The 18,502-nt window shown below is 39.8% G+C and overlaps 1 protein-coding gene across 1 annotated transcript; it reads left to right on the forward strand.

Annotated features, from left to right (window-relative positions):
• Window positions 1-93: 93 nt before the first annotated feature.
• LOC119502667 (formyl peptide receptor 2-like) lies at window positions 94-16,934 on the forward strand. Its single transcript, XM_037793736.1, has 3 exons — window positions 94-318; window positions 13,749-13,930; window positions 14,871-16,934. Exons 2-3 carry the CDS (start codon window positions 13,757-13,759, stop codon window positions 15,747-15,749), a joined length of 1,053 nt encoding a protein of 350 aa, XP_037649664.1. The 5' UTR covers window positions 94-318; window positions 13,749-13,756; the 3' UTR covers window positions 15,750-16,934.
• Window positions 16,935-18,502: the final 1,568 nt, after the last annotated feature.

Raw genomic sequence — 18,502 nt, forward strand, 5'->3', positions numbered from 1 at the left:
TGTGTGTGTGTGTGTGTTAAATACAAGGACAGGGAGGCAAAGTATGTGAGAAAAAGAGAAGCTTTCAGACAGGAAGACGCAACCAGACACACATGACATAAAACTAGACAGAGAGAGAATGAGGAAGGGTATATACGTGAGTGTGTGTTAGAGAGAGAGAGACAGAGAGAGAGGACACCCACACAAACATGTCCAGCTTTGGGCAATAAAACCACTTGAAGTAACAGCGATACAGGGGAACTTCACTCACAAACACAGCTGACCACTGAGACTGAAGCAGCTGACCTCATCGCTGCGATATCAGTTAACCATCTGCAGGTAAGAAATCAGGTTACAGATGAGCTTCATATTCATCTCACGACAACATTTCCTTCTTATGCTGATAAAAAATTGATAGTAAACACAATCTGAGGGAGACAGGGTTCATGTTTTTGCCCTGTACGAATCCGGCAAGTCATGCTTGACTCCTCAGCTGGGAACATTGTTGACTTTCCATCCTGTTAATGATGATGATGCATCCCGGAAACAATAAGTAAGTTATACAATATCGTGTGGCAGAGGATTGGTTCAATTACAGCGATGCTGGCATTGTTTTCACCTTGTGAGTCTTTATGTCTGAGTCATCTTGGTATAATGTGGTCCTGCAGACACCCACGCCAGCAGGAACTACCACAGAAGAGGTTTGGAAGACTTTGCCAGGTGTTTTCTATTTCTGTATGTCACAGTCATAAGTCACATAACTTTACAGGTGTGTAGTTGAGATCAAAATGAAGGTCGAGTTCGAAAGATGGGTATGGTCCAAGACAGACTGGAAGTAGGGGGGGTAGGCCCTGTGTAGTGTACAACCCTGGCCCATTTTGGTGTTGCGGCTGGTGTGATCAAGCCCCCAGGAAGTGCGCCGGTCGACGATCCCGACTTTCGTAGTGGCCAAACGGCGTTACCGTAACTTCCGTGTCAGTCACGTGATGCCATTGGGCCCTAAAAGACTTTTCCCCATAGACTTACATTGGGAAAGAGACGTCTCTAACTCAGCGGATACATTTTTTTGATGTGAATCAACTCCCCAGTACGAACACTCTAATAGTCCTTATTTGAAAAAAAAATTTTTTTCAGTTGTAAAACGCACTAATAGCCGAATCCAGAGTTATTTCCCAGAGTTAAGACCCAGACCGAGGCTGGAGCGCAAGCCTTGACGACAGCGTGACGTTAGGACCCCGTGACCGAGTCATGTGACCGAGCGGATGCTACTCCGCCAAGATCCGGGTACTTTTCCAGACTGAAGTCGAGCCATTTAGGCTTTATGCGCCAATGAGCAACTCTTATAGGAATGAACGGGGCCCCGCCGCCAACGCTATATACAGTTCTTTTAATACATCCATGGGTGTGATCCCATCGCAAGATGGTCTCTAGTTTTGACTAGTATGTGCAGCTAAAGCTGGGCATACATTGTATGATTTTAGCCAGTTTCTTGCCCGTATTTTTAGCCGCACAACTCATTTTCGAGTGGGACCGAATTTCAGCTTCGTCGGGCGTCGTTTGGCGTGCAGTGTACGGGGAGGACCGAGGACCGATTAACTCCTCCCAACTGGCCGTCGGACAGTTGAATGAATTTCTGACATGTCATTCACACAACGTCAGTGCTTGTTTTCTGCTTTTTTTTATTTACAGTAATGAGAGCGTAGCCATCCAGAAAACAATATACAATAGATATAGTAAAATGTAGCTAGCTTACCTCCAATTCTCTCTGCAAAATGGACGAGTCATACTGTCCACGTCTTCCTCGTTACCTGCGAGTCCATATACGCCGGCGCCTCTTTTTTTTTTTTAAGTTTCATCAGACATGATTGCGCAGATGATCAAGGTAGCACGTTTCTGCCTTCTACCCATACAGACCTTTGCTAGCAAACAAACTTTACCAGCCTTGGAGCTTTCAAACAAATCTTTATTGACAACCGTCAACAGCCAGAACGGCCTGCAGCGGCCGACGGGCCGTGTGTTTTTTTTTGTTCTATTTCACACGTACAGTGTGAGCACTCAGGTCCTGGCTGACGATCGGACCGTACAGTGTGAGCACATAAATCGTGAACTTTGGCTTTACATCGCAAACGATCTACTTGTACAGGAGAAAGAATTACACAACAACATTTTGAAAATTGTACAGTGTATGCGCAGTTTAGCGTGTATTCAGACTGAGCCTGTTTGTGTATTTGTGATGACAGTATCCACCACTTTTTACGCCGAGTTCACACCAGGCAGCGGAGGAAGTGCGGCTCACCACCATAATTACATTTTTCCACAGCCGGCTGGCGTGTTCATGTGTTTCAGATGGGAAGAAATTCTTTGTAACATAGATCAACTTGTCACAGGAGTCACAGGATCTGTTTACTGATTGGTTGTGGGTACTCTCTGGCCAACCCAATCGCCAGAAATTTTTTTGTGATTGGGGCGTTTCTGCAAACCGCGTATATGTTGAATGGCGACTTATCCCGAACCAAAATTACGTTTCATAAATACGCTTCATATCAGCCTCTTATCATTCTTGCAGAAACGCAGTGCCAAGTGGTTAACATTGTGAAAAGATCGGTTAGGTTTAGGCAACAAAACTACTTGGTTATGGTTAGAAAAAAGATCAAGGTTTGTGTTCAAATAATAATATAACAACATACCAACGTAATGTCGTAATAACGCAACAAAACCACTATAGTTAGGTTTAGGAAAGAACAACATGGTTGGGCTTAAAACTACTGCGTTTGTACAGTGAAAATGACACTGAACATTGTGAACACGGGACACAAACAAACAGCTGATTGTAATGTGATGCACGGGACATGAACGGTGGTCTCATGAAAGCCTCAAGTAGATGCTGGAGAAAATACTTAGTGAATGTCAAAGTATTTGTGATATACACGCTTAATGTGTTTTTCTTTATTAGAACATGGCTGAGAAAATAGAAAGTTGTTCCCTTCTCAGATTATTCGATTTTAGTCGTTTTCAGTGGCCTGAAACGGTCAAACTCTTTCTGCCTTTCAGAAAAGAAAAAAAAAAAATCAAAGAAAAAAGTCGGACAAAATAAACCTAACTTTGTGTTTTTGCTCTTCTTTTTTCCGTTATTATCTATCTCTGATTTATCTTGTGAGCCCTTTGGGGGGTCCTGACCCTCAGGTTGGGAACCAGATTATGGGAAACAGAAAGCATCAGTTAGATTTTGAGTTTATGGGTCGAGTCGGCATCACTTCATGACCCAATAAGCACTAATCTAGTGAATTGGATGTCAAAAGTCATAGTTGTTGGTTACATGTAACTGTTTCAAAAGTGTTTAGATGAATATATTTTTGACATGTCAGGAGCTGCTTTATAATAAGTTATGTAACCTAGACCTCTAAAAAAACGTTCACTTTTCAACCAAATCTCGCCCAGTTTTAACTTATAAGACACCTTACTGTTTTCTTTCCTGCAAATCACGATCATTTGGTGCTTACTATGAAACCGAAAACAGTTAAAGTCACTAATTACAAGAAACAGCTGGTTTCCGTGTTCAAACATCGGAAGAGAGGGACTTTTTCTTTTGCCCAAGCTGTGAGCAATCTGTGGCTTTTTTGGCTGTGAAAAAGTTTAAATGGGTCAGAACAGGAAGTCTGTTTTGGGGTCAGGTCATTTCTTGTTTTTTTTCTTTACCACAACAGAGACTGGAGCTGCTGTCTGCTGTGTTGTGTTGGACTGTTTGGGAGAGTGTGTCTGGAAATAATGACATTTTGTTATTCGATAATTGTTTGACACGAATATTTTTTTTTTCACTTGTGGTACATTTTACTCTTAATTTGTTTACATAATAGCCTTGCAGACTAACAGCATGATAGTTATTGTTACGTTTAATCAGATTAGTTCTCACCACAGTGCAGTTAGATATGAAGGGGTTGTACTGATGTAGCTCACACAGCGGTTGGAGGTTGGTTGTTGGAGAAGCAGCAGTACTCAGAATTGAAACGGTGTTTGTGGTGAACTGCTGTTTAATGGTGAGCAGCAGGCTCATAAATGTTTTTGTTCTATGGTATTTTGTTGCACTTCCTCTGAATGTGCCTTGAGCTTCACATTTTTTTGTTTTCTGATTCGTGTCATTTTCAAACATCTGCTTTGTATTAACTAACGTCCACTTTGTCACACTCTAATGCCAACAACAACAACAACAACAACAGTGACTCTAATTCTTCTATCCAGTTCATAGAAACGTTTACATTTGCTGGGATAAAATCTCTGTGGTGTGGTTCTTCCTGCGAATCCACTGGTTGACAGGAAGTGAACACTGATTTAACCAATCTGATCTCATGGAAAGGCGTATGAATTGCACAACAACAACAAAGACATCCTGCGTGTCTTGAGAACACATTTTAGCCTTTTCGCATGTCGGACGCAGTTAGATTTAGACAACAAAACCACGCGGTTAGGTTTAGGAAACGCATCATGGTTGGGCGTTACCTATGCTAAGACCTAATCTTATAGTGTTAAGGGGGTGTTACCTGCTCTAATACTTTCCCTTATAGTGTTTAGGGGGCGTTACTTACGCTAATACCTGTCCTTATTGTGTTTAGTGGGCGTTACTTATGCTAATGCTAAGGCCCTGTGTAGTGTACGCAACTGGCCCATTTCAGTGTTGCGGCTGGTGTGATCAACCCCCCAGGAAGTGCGCCGGTCGACAATCCCGACTTTCGTAGTGGCCAAACGGCGGTACCGTAACTTGATGTCATTATGGTATTTAGGAGGCGTTACTTATGCTAATCCCTGTCCTTATAGTGCTTAGGGGGTATTACCTTTGCTAATACCTGCCCTTATATTGTGTTTAGGGGACATCACCTACGCTAATACCGGCCCTTACAGTGTTTTAGGGGCCTTGCCTATGCTAATACCAGCGCTTAGTGTTTAGGGGATGTCACCAATAATAATACCTGCTCTTATAGTATTTAGGGGCCGTTACCTATGCTAATACCGGCCCTTATTGTTTAGGGGGTGTTAACAATAATACTACCTGCTCTTATAGTGTTTAGGGGGCAACGCTAATAATAAACAATCGGCCACACATCTCCAATTTTCGATCAAGTGGGATTCATCATTCTGCACACTTGGGTAAGAGCAGATTTATTCTCTGTGGGTTCACATTATACGTAATCATACCATCCATTGTTGTGAAAATTTTTAAAATAAATACTTGCGTTATGTGCAATTGTGCTGTTTTCACAGCAAACTTCTTGAGTTGTCATTGTAGTGAAAGCACAGGTTTTACTGATAACATTAACGATGGCTCTGCTCTATAGTGTCCCACTAAGCCATGAAGGTGAGCCAGTATGAACAGTAGCAGGTCCCTGAAAGTGAAGCAGCTAAATGGAATTCAGTCAACATTTATTTATTTGATTTAACTTGCTAATCTCATGTCTGAATAAGCAACCTGCTCACTTTTACGTAAAAATCACGACTGCAATCTCAGGAGGTCAGACCGAGTAATATTTCTGTAAAACGTTCAACATGTTTGAATAGATCTTAATAGATTGCGCACAGCAGATATTTTGACTTCTCAGAGGAGGAAGGAAAACAGGTGGAATTAATAACATTAATAATGGCTGCTTTCCATGTAGAAGAGCCAGTTCCAGGGTTCACTGTCAGGGCTTACTGGGACACTTGATTATTTACACCTGTGATTTTCCTGCTTTGACGAGTCAAAAGATCTTCTTTGAAGAAAAGGTCTGTTGTCAGATAAATGTTAAGACCACAGTAGCACAAAGGAAAACATGCAGAGAGAGAAATGCGCATCTTGTTTTGCTCTCTAAGATCCTCACCTCTGCTTACAAATATATTAAAATACATTTAATAAACCATGGAACACTGTGAAAGAGCCAACAGTTGTTTCAAGTTCTATATCAGATCATATCATATTAAATCAGTATATAAAAATGATGGTGTGACCACAAAAGAGCTTATAAATAATCTGAGGATGGATAAATGGATGGAGTAAGATTGTGTTGGGCAGTTGGGGTGGGTGAAAAAACACCGGACTTTTGCCGAGGAGATTAGTGGTCATATCTTGTGTGAAACCAGAGGTCAACATTGATAAATATGTCACATAACTTCTGTACTTAAATAACGCCACTTCTGCAGTTATATTAACTCAAAACACAATCTTTTCCTAAACCTGACCAAGCAGTTTTGTTGGTTGCCTAAACCTATAACCAAGTTGATAGAAGTTTATTTTGAAAAGACTTTATGCATGTAATGAGTGGAAATTTCCACGCGTTGCTCCACATTTGTAGGGAAACGCAAATGATACGAACCATTGTATGAGGTTATGCAATTGTGCATGTGAAAAATAAAGACTTGGCACTTGAACAAAAAAGCCTTCTTCCTTATTATCATAACATTTCTAACTTATCACAGTCGCAAATATTGTGCTAGCATAATGATTTTTTCTGTAAATTTCCTGTTATGTCTGAATCAAAATGTGTAGGATTATAATAAAACAAAATCCTCTTTGTCTGAATGACAAACAGTCATCATTTTAACAAATAGATGACGACAGCAATGTTACAAATTCCATGTCTGAGCTGCAGCTGCTGATTCAGAGTGCTGGCACCTTCTTTGTTCCCATTCAAGCACCGAGTCAGAGATGACCTTCTTTTAAAGGGCAAACAAAGACACTTTTATTATGCAATCTTTCTGTAAGTGCTCATTAGATTTTATAGACCTGCTTTATTTTTACGCAGTGGATTATTATAATTAACATCTTGTTTCCTTGTTTCATTGACAGTACGATGTATGTCTCATCATACAGGTTGTTTTGTTTACAACCTGTCTCAGGAAGAATATGGGTGGGGATGGCCAAAACTATGAAAAGATGCTTGTGTGGAAACACCTGCTGCCGTGACTAATCTAATCAAAGGTGGAGGAGAGGTCACAGAGTTTATTTTCATCTCATTGTCTTGAGAAGTCGAGCTTGTGGTTGAGTGTTTACTTTCCCATCACATGTACATGATGTGTTAAAGGAAAGGGTTTGATTAAAATAAATTAAACTTTTATTTTTAGTGTCTGCATGTGTCACATATTTTTTTTTTCAAAGTCAGACGATGCTAAATTCCCACAAATGTATTACATTAAAATTATCAATGTGAAGTCCCGCTTCCATGCTCCACAGTTAGAAATATAGATTTAAAAAAAAGCAAGGTTCTTAAATGTTGGATCTGCATTGGGAACTCGGCACCATGTTTGCAGTTTTATCAGATTAGCATGAGAAATAATTTTTCATGAACATTACACACTCAAAGATGGTTCCTTGAAGAAAGATACGTGAAGAAAAATGCACCCGCAAATAATAAACAGAAGACGTGTGTCATATCATAGTTAACACTGTTATCTTGAATTCTATGAATTATATTCTTTTCACATAAACCACAATGTGTCGTATATTTTACGTTTTATCTTACTTTATTTTGCATCAGAACTATTTTGTCTAATACGGTTAAGTCATAATTCAATTCAGTTTTTTTCTTTACCTCCCCTATTTCCCCTCTTAAGTAGCTTCAAAGTTTTGGAATTTCTGGAAACCAGTGGAAGTGAAGTACATGTGCTTAAGGACAATTCTGAAGTACTTGTACCTGTTCCAGTATTTCCATTTTATACTACTTTGCATTTGTACTACACTATTTCAGTGATACTCATTTATTGAACTCTATATAGTTGCTGGCTACTTTTCAGATTAGGTTTTACATAAATGATCAGTTTATAAAATATCAACCCGGTCTCACAGAAGGGCGTATAAATACCACGATATTTCGCATTTTAATGTTTTTACGTATCATTTGTATGTCACGCAAACATCCGCAGGTTTAGGCAAGAAAACCACTTAGTTAGGGTAAGGGAAAACATCACGGTTGGGCTTTAAAATAAGTACGTAAACTAAGTAAAACATATATGGAAACAACTACGGAAAAACAAAAAAAAACACCGGTCAACATCCGTCTCGAACACCAGTCTCCTGATTAAAAGTTCTGTGTTTGTTGGACCCATCCACCTCCCCACCTTCCCACCATAAACAATCTTTCCTGCTTTTTATATTACGTCACTGACTCTTACCGTAGCATTTACATGCGGATGTGTTTACATTGCAGTCAGTCAAGAAAGGCGTACTTATTGCACGCAAAAACGCTTTACACATTATCGTGGAATTTGTACACCTTGTCGAGCGAACGCGCTTAAAATATGATGCATTATAATAGATTAAACAACCTGACAAACTACAACATTAAAGCACAGCGTACGTATTAATGCATCAATAATAATGATTAAATTATATAATATAACACAGACAGCCAATCGGGATAAAAGAGCACTTTAACTTTTTATACTTTCAGTACATTGTGATGCTAATTCTTCTTTACTTTTACTTAAGTAAAATGTTGAACTCATGAATTTTACTTGTAATGGAATAATTATATAGCATGTCATTGCTAAAGGTAGCCTAGGGAGTTTTCTTGTGCAGCAAACAAACAACTTTCTCTTTAACATTCAGTGTTTTCTCACCAAAAGACCAGATATTTTAGGTCTCTCAAATTTGTTTCCTTTTTAAAGCATTTCAAAAGCCACTGTTTTGTTGACTTTTCAAAGCTGCTGGTGGCCTTCTAACGCTCTGCCATCGAGAGCATACTGGCGTATGGCATCACAGTGTGGTACGCTGGTTGCTCAGCTGCGGACAAGAGAGCTCTTCAGAGGGTCATAAACTCAGCTCAAAAGATCGCTGGCTGCCCTCTGCCCTCCCTGGAGGACATTTCCAGTTCCCACTGCCTCAACAGAGCCAAAAACATAATCAAGGACTCCTCCCATCCAGCACATCACCTATTTGACCTGTTGCCCTCCGGCAGACGCTACAGGTCCATCAGAGCTCACACCACCAGACTCACAAACAGTTTCTTTCCCTGGGCCATAAGAACTCTAAACTCTGTCAAACAGTTAACACCTCATACTTGTGCAATCATTTTTTTTTTTGTGAAATAGCTACACTATTTATACACAGTTTTTTAATTGCACTGACCTGGAGAAGCACTCAGAATATATGTGTATCATGTGGGGAACGAATGGGTACTGTGAATGTTGTGAGTGTTATGTGTGAAATGGAGGAATGAATGCGTATTGTAGCTGTCTGTTTGTTTTTATTTATTCTTTAACTGCACTGATCAGGAGAAGCCCTCCAAATACCGTTGTACCATGTACAATGAAAATAAAGCTTTCTATTCTATTCTATACCTTTTTACTTTGAACATTGCTCAAATGTGGTGTTATGCTTTCTTTCTTTCTTTCTTTCTTTCTTTCTTTCTTTCTTTCTTTCTTTTTTTGCGATTTCTTGGCTTCATCAGATTAGGCGACAGGTGGTGACATCGATGCCCTAAAATACATGCAGAGGATGCTTCTCCGTTATTTTTTGTCCTTTTCTGAGGTTCAAGGAAGCTGTACAGTTGTTGCATTTTCTTTTTCGTTTCCTCTTTGAGGTCAACAGCTTTCTTCTGTAAACTGCAGAAACATCCTCTGTGCTGGTCAGCTGGACTGTTTTCTTTTACTTTGAAGCTCAACTGCTTTTGCTCCCACTGAGGTCACGTTTAATTCATGAAATATCGCCTGCCAAAAATAAGTGTATCCAAGCGAGATACTGCATTAGTATACTTCTTTTAAACTTAAAATAAGAGAGTACTTTCAGTTTACTTTTTATGTACTTAGCAGAGATATACTTAACAACAGTATACTTAAGTATACTTGCCTTATACTTAATACTACGTTCTTAATATTTTGATAGAGACATACAATTAAGTATTCTTGCCTTATAGGCCAACAGAAAGGTGTACTTGGCTTGTAGTTTGTACTTTTTGATAGAGAAGCCTATTGTGAGAGTTTGAAAACAGGTGTTTCGATATGAATTTACTTCAATTCATCAAGAATTTTCTATGTTTTGGGATTTTCCCCTTCACCGGGGAAGCATATGAGAAATTGTATTATTATTATTATTATTATTATTATTATTTTTATCATCACAAATCATCAAGTCAAATATCTAAAGGAGCAAGTCTATTTATGTAATAATTAAATTATTGACTAAGTACTATAAGTTAAAGTATATAAAGTATACTTTCATTAACTAAAAAGTGGGCTATAAGTATATACAAGTATACTTGCAGTATAAAACCTATTAAACTATTAAAGTACAAGTTTACTGAGAGTATACTTTAAAGTGTACTTTAATGAACTAAATAGTGAGCAACAAGTATTAAACTAATAAACTATCAGTATACCTATAGTATAATTGCAGAACAAAATAAAACTTAGTCGTAAACTAGTTGTGTACTCAAAGTATACTATACTAAAAGTAAACCTAAAAGTATACTTTTATAAATTAAAAAGTATTGAAGTAGTACCCTTACAAGTATATTACTAGTACATTGATATTAGTATACTTACTACATAAAATATACTTGGGGAAAATATACTCCAATTGAGGTATACTTCACAAAGAATCTCCTTGAACAGAAAATCTCACTTGTCTTTTTCTGCCATCTTTCTTCTCTGCACCACCTCTCTGTGGGATCTTTCTGGTTTTGGCCACAACAGTTTGAGGTCTTTGGAAACTTGTGACACATCTGACACAATCTGTGGCCACGTGGATGTTTGTAGGTCACACATTTTTTTATTCACCTTTTTAAAAGAAGGAAAATGAGAGGATCCTCTTATCTCAGTAAATATAAGATCTCAGTGGCGGCCGGCCAATAGAGGGCACAGCCCTACCTAGAAAAATTTCCACCAGCTGCCACTGTAAGATCCTCTGTTTCATCTCTGAACCTTCAGATCAGGGGTCAGCAACCTGCGGCTTAAATACATGCTTTCATAATGAAGACAGCTTTGAGTTGTTAGAATGCACCTTCATTTCTGGCTTTCCAGGGTTTGTGCTTGGGCCCATCCGCCATCAGTCCCACCTGCACCTTAGTGTGTCTTTTCGCTCTTTAAACTACGTCAGCTCACTCCCGGAGCACTTTTTCGGATTGTAGTTAATGGAAAGCCCAGTGCATCTTATACCAACGCTAAAGGGGTGCCTTGTGCGGCGGTATCGAACGCCGACGGCCGTGACAAAGCCTCGGTATTTCACACCCTGGTTAATGAGAACGGGCTGCCTTGCTCGGATCACAACCATCGTCACACTCAGCATACATTTTGATCTCAACTACACACCTGTAAAATTTCGTGACAGCATCTTACACGGTTATGATGCTATCGCGGTGACAAAATCTGTCCACAGACAGAAATGTAAACACCAAAAACCTCCTCTGTGGTAGTTCCTGCTACAGCAGGTGTCTCCAGGACCACATTTTGCCATGATGGCACACACACAGACTCTGAAGGTGAAAACAATACCTGTGTTGCTGTCGCTGCTGGTAAATTAAAGTAGTGTCTATTAGACACAAAGACAAAACTGATATTTATCTTTTTAGTAAGACAGCTAATTAGCTAATTAAATGCCTGTGATGTTACATAGATGCGTTATATAAGCTGTTGTGGAGGTTATTTTGATTGCCAACCTTGTTTAGCTGCTAGTCAACAATTAAGGATTCCTCAGTTGCCGTAAAAGGGAACAATACATTATACAAGATGACAAGACAGATCTCTCTCACACACCACTATTGTATTTTAAGCCCACACGCATACTGACACATGCAATACATATACAGACAGCTTGGCACATACTCAGACACTGAAGCACAATGACTCAGCTGGTATCTCTGACTCGTCACGCACAAACACAGTTTATTCACAAACCCATGTTCATTCATACCGCCTAACAATAATGTTTGTTTTCATAGCAAGCAGAATAAGGTTTATGAAAAGTTTCTTTTAGCATGACAGTAAAAGAGGAAGTAACCCGAACCCATGCTGTTGTCAAGAACTTTTAAAGTCATCTTTGGTTGACCATGAAACTGCATTTAGTGTCCTCACTCGGCTGCACGATTAGAGAAAACAGGAAGGAAACACGTAGAGTTTTCTTTGTAATGAAGAAGTTGAATATTTTACCACACAAATATATTCTGTATATGGACAAGCTGACCAGCTTTCTCCTGCTAGCTGGCGTTAAAATAACTTCACCTAAGATGAAATAAGACTGCATAGATTATAACAAATGTAACTCAGGGACAAACTTGGACAAACAAGTTTTGCGGGTTTGAGATGTGAAGTTGTAAAAACGTCCTGCTCAGTTGTTGATTTATCTGAACACCAAACAATAATTACCGCGTTCTGAGTGAACTGCAAAGAGCCACGACTGGCTCACAGGTTGGGCCGTCACGGCTTTGCATTTTAAAGGTAACACTGTAATTAACTTGTTCCAACTCTAATCTTCAAATCTCTCCTCCCACAACACATACAGAAAACAAGATGGTGTCAAGCAAATGAATAACTTGTGTGCACAAATTAGTAGCTTCTCCACTCAAAAATAACATCGGAAAAAAACAATGAATACAAGGTGACTTTGCTTGTAATATGTAAAAAAGAAACTGTCAATAGAACAAGAGAAAAATTATCTTGGTAAAATGTTTTGAAATAAGATGTAATATTTAGGCCTTTCAAGATAAAAAGGGAACTAAACTCATATTGAGCTATATTTCACTAGTATTAGGAAGCGTTGTGTGTCAAGTGTGTATTAAGCCTGTAATGCTCAGAAGTGTAAAACAAGTCCCTACATCTCACTGACATACTACTAGTTTGGTGATTGTGTCTTATATTAAGTGTTAAAGGTCCCATATTTAAAAAAATGAGATTTCCATGTCTTTTATATTATAAAGCAGGTTTAAGTGCTATATAAATACTGTTAAACTATCAAAACGCTCAAAAATTGTGTGTTTGAAACAAGCCGTTAGGATTTCTGTCCATTTGTGATGTCACAAATATACAATATTTAGACCATTACATGGTTTTAAACGTAAACATTCTAAATGTGTCCCTGTTTATTTCCTGTTGCAGTGTATGTTAATGACATCAGCTGACAGGAAGTAAACATGGACCCAAGCAATTCTGTTGAAATGCAATAAAACGGGGCGTTTCAGACAGAGGGTGAATACAGGTACATTCAGGCAGACAGTACGAGGAAAATGAAGTTTTTTTTAACATTGCAGCATGTAAACATGTTCCAGTAGAAACACAAAATACAAGTATGAACCTGAAAATGAGCACGATATGGGACCTTTAATGACATATTTTGACTAATAATTAGACAAATATACTTGGAAAGTTTTTGTAATGAACCACTTAATTTGTTGCTTCAAATTAGTAGCGTTAGCTTACATATTTTAACAAAATGAAATTTGTCTGACATGGAAAATCTAAATGTGCTGCTTGGGTTTGAAACAGGTTTATTTGGCCTTTGGACAGAGATAGAGTCTGTTGATATACTTTGGTTTATTGGCTGTTAAACACAATGCTATCTTTACCTTTAGCATCTTTGGAAAAATAAGGTTATTCAAGGGTAAAAATGACTAAACTGTGCACACAATTAATCAAAAGTTTTATCCCTTTTCAGGTTCTTCATAAATAAATAAAACTGTTTACAAATTGTATATTGTTATAGCCTTTAACCCCCATATCTCAGGTCATCTTGTTGCGTTTTCTTCCTCGTTGTCCGTTAGAAACAGGAGTTATATTATGGGTAACATTTTGATTTCCTTGTATTTTCTGTTTTCCAGCCACCACAATGTCTCTCAATGCCTCCCTTTCCATCCTCAAGCCTTCCAAGAACGACCAGGCGACAACTGTGGACGTCGATGCCATCATGGACAACTTCGCCATCATCCTCTACAGTCTGACCGTCGTGCTAGGCATCACTGGGAACTCTGTGGTGATCTGGGTGGCCGGATTCAAGCTCAAGGTGGATTTACCTTGCGTGTATAATGAGTTACAAAATAGTAAAAAATAAATGTTTTCCTGAAGTTGATTGTGTTGTTAATCTCCATAAACAGATATTAACAACATTTAGAAAAGACCACTGAAGCCTATTTGTTTATTCTGCTCCACAATTCTCTCTCTGGTTAGCCAAGTCATGTCTAATACACGAAGAAGGAAGTTTGCTGCTTTTAAAATAGCTCAGTTTCAAAGAAAAGAAGAACAAAAAAACTGTGATTTTTAAAATTAGGAGTGTAAAACATCCTGAGCTCATTTCTGCATTCTAAACACCAGCTCAATACTTAGTGTATGACATTACTAAATACTAGCACTACTATTTTAATCACTGTTGCTACTGTATGTCTGTCAAACTCTGTATATTTTAGCTAATGGTCAATTCATGATTTAAAAGATAAAATATAGCAGCACACCTGTTTTTGCAGCCTGCAGCCCAATTATGTTGCCATAAAATGAAACAGCGTTGTGAATTACGTTTCAAGGGAAACGTATTTTGTCCCGGATTACCCGTTTTTTTACGTATCGCACATATGTTGATATTCCCTGGAAGTCCATGAATGTAGGCGGTCGGGGTGGATGGATGAGTCAAACAAACACAGGACTTTCACCCAGGAGACGGCTGTTCATGTCCCATATGAAACCAAAGTCTATAGCTTAATAACATTACATATCATTTTAAGCCAAACCATTATATTTTATTACTAAACCTAGTTTTATGGGAATGTAATTTTGTAGGAGACAGTGTTGTTTTTTTGACTGTCAGTGCTGTGGCTGCACATTGAGGACTTTTTTGGGCTAGCTTTTATTATTTCTATCTTCATGTATGAATGAAAATAAGATACTAAACTTTCCCTCTCTATTCCCTTTCCTTTGTTCTTCTTTTATTTTCTTCTGTTCTTCCTTCTCAGCCAAAGGTCACCAACGTGTGGCTGGTGAATCTGGCGATAGCGGACCTGATCTTCTGCTTCACGCGAGTCCTCTCCCTCGTTAAGAAGCTCTTCTTCGACTACTGGCCCTTCGGCGTCTTCCTCTGTAAGTTCAACGGCTTCTTCAAATACGCCAACATGTTCTGCTCCGTCTTCCTGCTGGCTGTGATCAGTATGGACCGAGCGCTCTGCGTCTGGCAGCCCATCTTCGCCAAGCGACGGCGCACCCTGTGGGCCGCGAGGGTGGTGGCCGTCTGCGTCTGGGGCGCTGCGATTATCTTCAGCACGCCGTACTTCGTCTACCGCCAAGTCTACCAGAAGAACAACCTGAGCAAGTGCTCTCTGGAGGTGAAGGAGACCAACAATAACACCAAACTGGCCCTCTACTCCATCCGCTTCCTGTGTGGCTTCATGTTGCCTTTCATGGTCATCCTCATCTGTTACATCCTGGCTGCAATTGGCATCCGACGCACCCGCCTGTCAGGGAAGTCCCGCCCCTTGCGCATATTAGCGTCATTAGTCGTCGCCTTCTTCCTGTGCTGGGCGCCGTACCACTGCCTCCTGCTGGTGAAGATGGTGGACAGTAAGAACTCCGTGGTGAAGATCTGGCACACTGTGGCGAAGTGCGTCGCCTACTTCAACAGCTGTGTGAACCCGCTGTTGTACTTCTGCATGGGGCTGGAGGTGAGGGGGCGGTTCAGGCAGAGTCTGGCGGGGGTGTACAGGAGAGTTCTGGCAGACGCGGACGGACAGACGTCCCAGTCCAACGATCGCTCTCTGGATGAGAGCAGCGGCTCCAAACACAGTACTGTTGTGGTGGCAGGAAGGAGTCAGACAACAGTGGATGTAGCCAAAGTTTGAATCTCATTCCCAACACATCACATACGGACGCTCAGTCAGGGCTCTTTGGCATCACTTTTTAACGCACTTGGCGTCACTTATGTTTAGGCAACAAAACTACTTGGTTAGGTTTAGTAAAAGATCAAGGTTTGGGTTAATATAAGGATTCATCACGCTGGGTAGTTGCATATGTTACGTAACCTGGCGTGACGTGAGTTAAATACTTTACGGAACATACTTACACTACGTAACTTAAAACAAGTCAACATTGACATCTCCTGGGAGAAAGTTGTGTTTATCTGACCCATCTATCCGCCCCAACCTCGTCCCTACGCTGACCTTGACAAACACAGGACCTTAAACCAGGAGACCACTGTTTTGTTTTGTAAGTTACGTCTTTTCCGTACTTCTGTTACGTTGTTTCCGTATGTATTTTAGTTAGCTTACATAGTTATTTTATACCCAACCATGATGTTTTTCCTAAACCTAACTAAGTAGTTTTATTGATGTACAGATGACACACAAAAAGCGGCGTAAAAATGACACGCAAAAAGGCTAAAACGCATCCTCATGACACGTGGAATGTTCTTGTAATGCCGTGCTATTTATAAGCCTTCCCAGGTTGAAATAATAGTAAAAGGTTAAACCGAACCTTCCCTTCAGGCATTCATTGATTTCAGTTTATTTCAGTAAGGTATGAAAGTTGTAGAGATTGAAACTTGCTTTAATTGCATAATCCATCACAAATATCAATATGCAGTCTTTATTTTTGTTATCAGTTGAGTTTTGATCACATGGTAATGGCGTCGCGAGCTGTGACTGTTCAAAACGTCTTGTTGCTGCGCTCAAAGGCGATCCTTTTCATGGTGTCAGTGTCTTCTGGATTTTTCTCCATATAATTTAGCTCATCAAATTAATAGTTTTCTGCAGGTAACCTTGAAGGGTTTGAGAGAAGAAGCTTCTGCTCACTGCTGGATTGCTGCAAGTAAAAATGTGCCTTTCTATCTCAGACATTTGTACATATTGGGTAAAGACACGAAAACAACCATTGTAACTATCCTTCTTCCTGTTGTAGTTTAAACCAACATATGTATTATTTCCTTCTCAAACTGCATTAAATTCTTGTGTGTGCATTTGAAAAAATTGCACCTGTCCAAAAGTGCTAAGAGGCTTTTGGAAATAAACTCGGAAAACAAAGTTTGGAAACTTGTGTTTGGTGGATTATTTCTCTGTTGTTACAATGCTAATGGTCATTGTATTTGACATCGTTGGAAAGCCTGTTTATTTACCTTCACAATGATGTCCAACTTGTAAGGATCATGCATTTGTGGGATGAGCAGCACAGCTAATTATGTGGGTAGCGCCCAAGTAAAATTTGCCAAAGTTCTCTGTGCATTCTCCTGCTGGTATTGACTCTTGTTTTGAGCTCCAGGTGCTGCCAATCAGGTGCCTGATGTGCATGGGGCCTCCTGGGTGCTGCGCCCTACTAAAGTGATCATATGGCGCCTGCTCCAAGTATCGGCATGCCACGTTTGTCTAATCTGAATAAGGCCCGCACGGTAGGGCAAGTTTAAGCTGGTGTTCCGCAAAACCAAGTTGAATCCTGGTTGAGGAATGGAACGCCATCCCACAGCAACGTGTGACCAGGTTGGTGACCAGCATGAGGAGGAGGTGCCAGGCTGTTGTGGCTGCATATGGATCTTCCACCGCTACTGAGGCTCCTGACGGTGTATTAAATGAATAAAGTGTAAAATAGCCAATATGTCTTGTTTGTTCCTTGTTACTGATAGAGAGTTCGATCATCCAATCCACCAAACAACTTAAAACAAGAGTCAATACCAACAGGAGAATACACTGTTTACCATTGGCAGAGCATTTTGGCAAATTTTTCTTGGGCGCTACCCACGTAATCAGCTGTGCTGCTCATCCCACAAATGCATGATCCTTACAAGTTGGACATCATTGTGAAGGTAAATAAACGGGCTTTCCAACGATGTAAAATACAATGACCAATTAGCATTGTAACAACAGAGAAATAATCCACCAAACACAAGTTTCCAAACTTTTTTTCTGAATTTATGTCCAAACTGCTGATTTTATGGTGAAGAGACTGATTGGATAGACGTTGATATACTGAGGTCGGATTCACATTTTCCTGTAACGTTGTGTTTTGATGCATGTGATTAAAGTCACAGATGGAAAGTGGAACTGTGGTGAGTCTGGAGGAAAGATGGCGGGAGGGAAGTGAGACTATTAAAAGGAAAGCCAGTAATAACTTGACGCTGTCTTGTGTTCAGGGGTCACACTGAAGATTAGGTGAACTGAAACTGTCCTGTAAATCCATTTCAAATAATCTGTCACTTGGTTTCTATGCATATTTTCATTTTCTACCATCAGAGATGCTCAAAATGGTTTCACGAGTGTAAATGTTAGCTCAGTACAGAAGTGGACAGAGCATCTGTGGCTTTTATGGGACACTTATCAAGACTAGAAGCTGGTCCATCAGCACAATGAACGTCAGTCCTTAGCAACCGGTTCATAAAACGCAGCTGTATTTGCTCTGTAGATTACTTACACATCCCTGAGATACACGTCTGTGCAATCAGACTGTTAGAGAGACAATGTCCCTCCTCTTCAGTTGTCCCCCCCATGGGACCTTAATTTGGAAGAAAAAAAACGTACGGAGAGAGATTTTTTGATCACGTTGGAATTGTGGTATGAATCACACATATGTTAGTCAATTTAAAACTGAATTTTGAAAGTGAAGGTCTCTC

The sequence above is a fragment of the Sebastes umbrosus genome, chromosome 15 (genome assembly GCF_015220745.1).
Source record: "Sebastes umbrosus isolate fSebUmb1 chromosome 15, fSebUmb1.pri, whole genome shotgun sequence".
NCBI lineage: Eukaryota > Metazoa > Chordata > Actinopteri > Perciformes > Sebastidae > Sebastes > Sebastes umbrosus.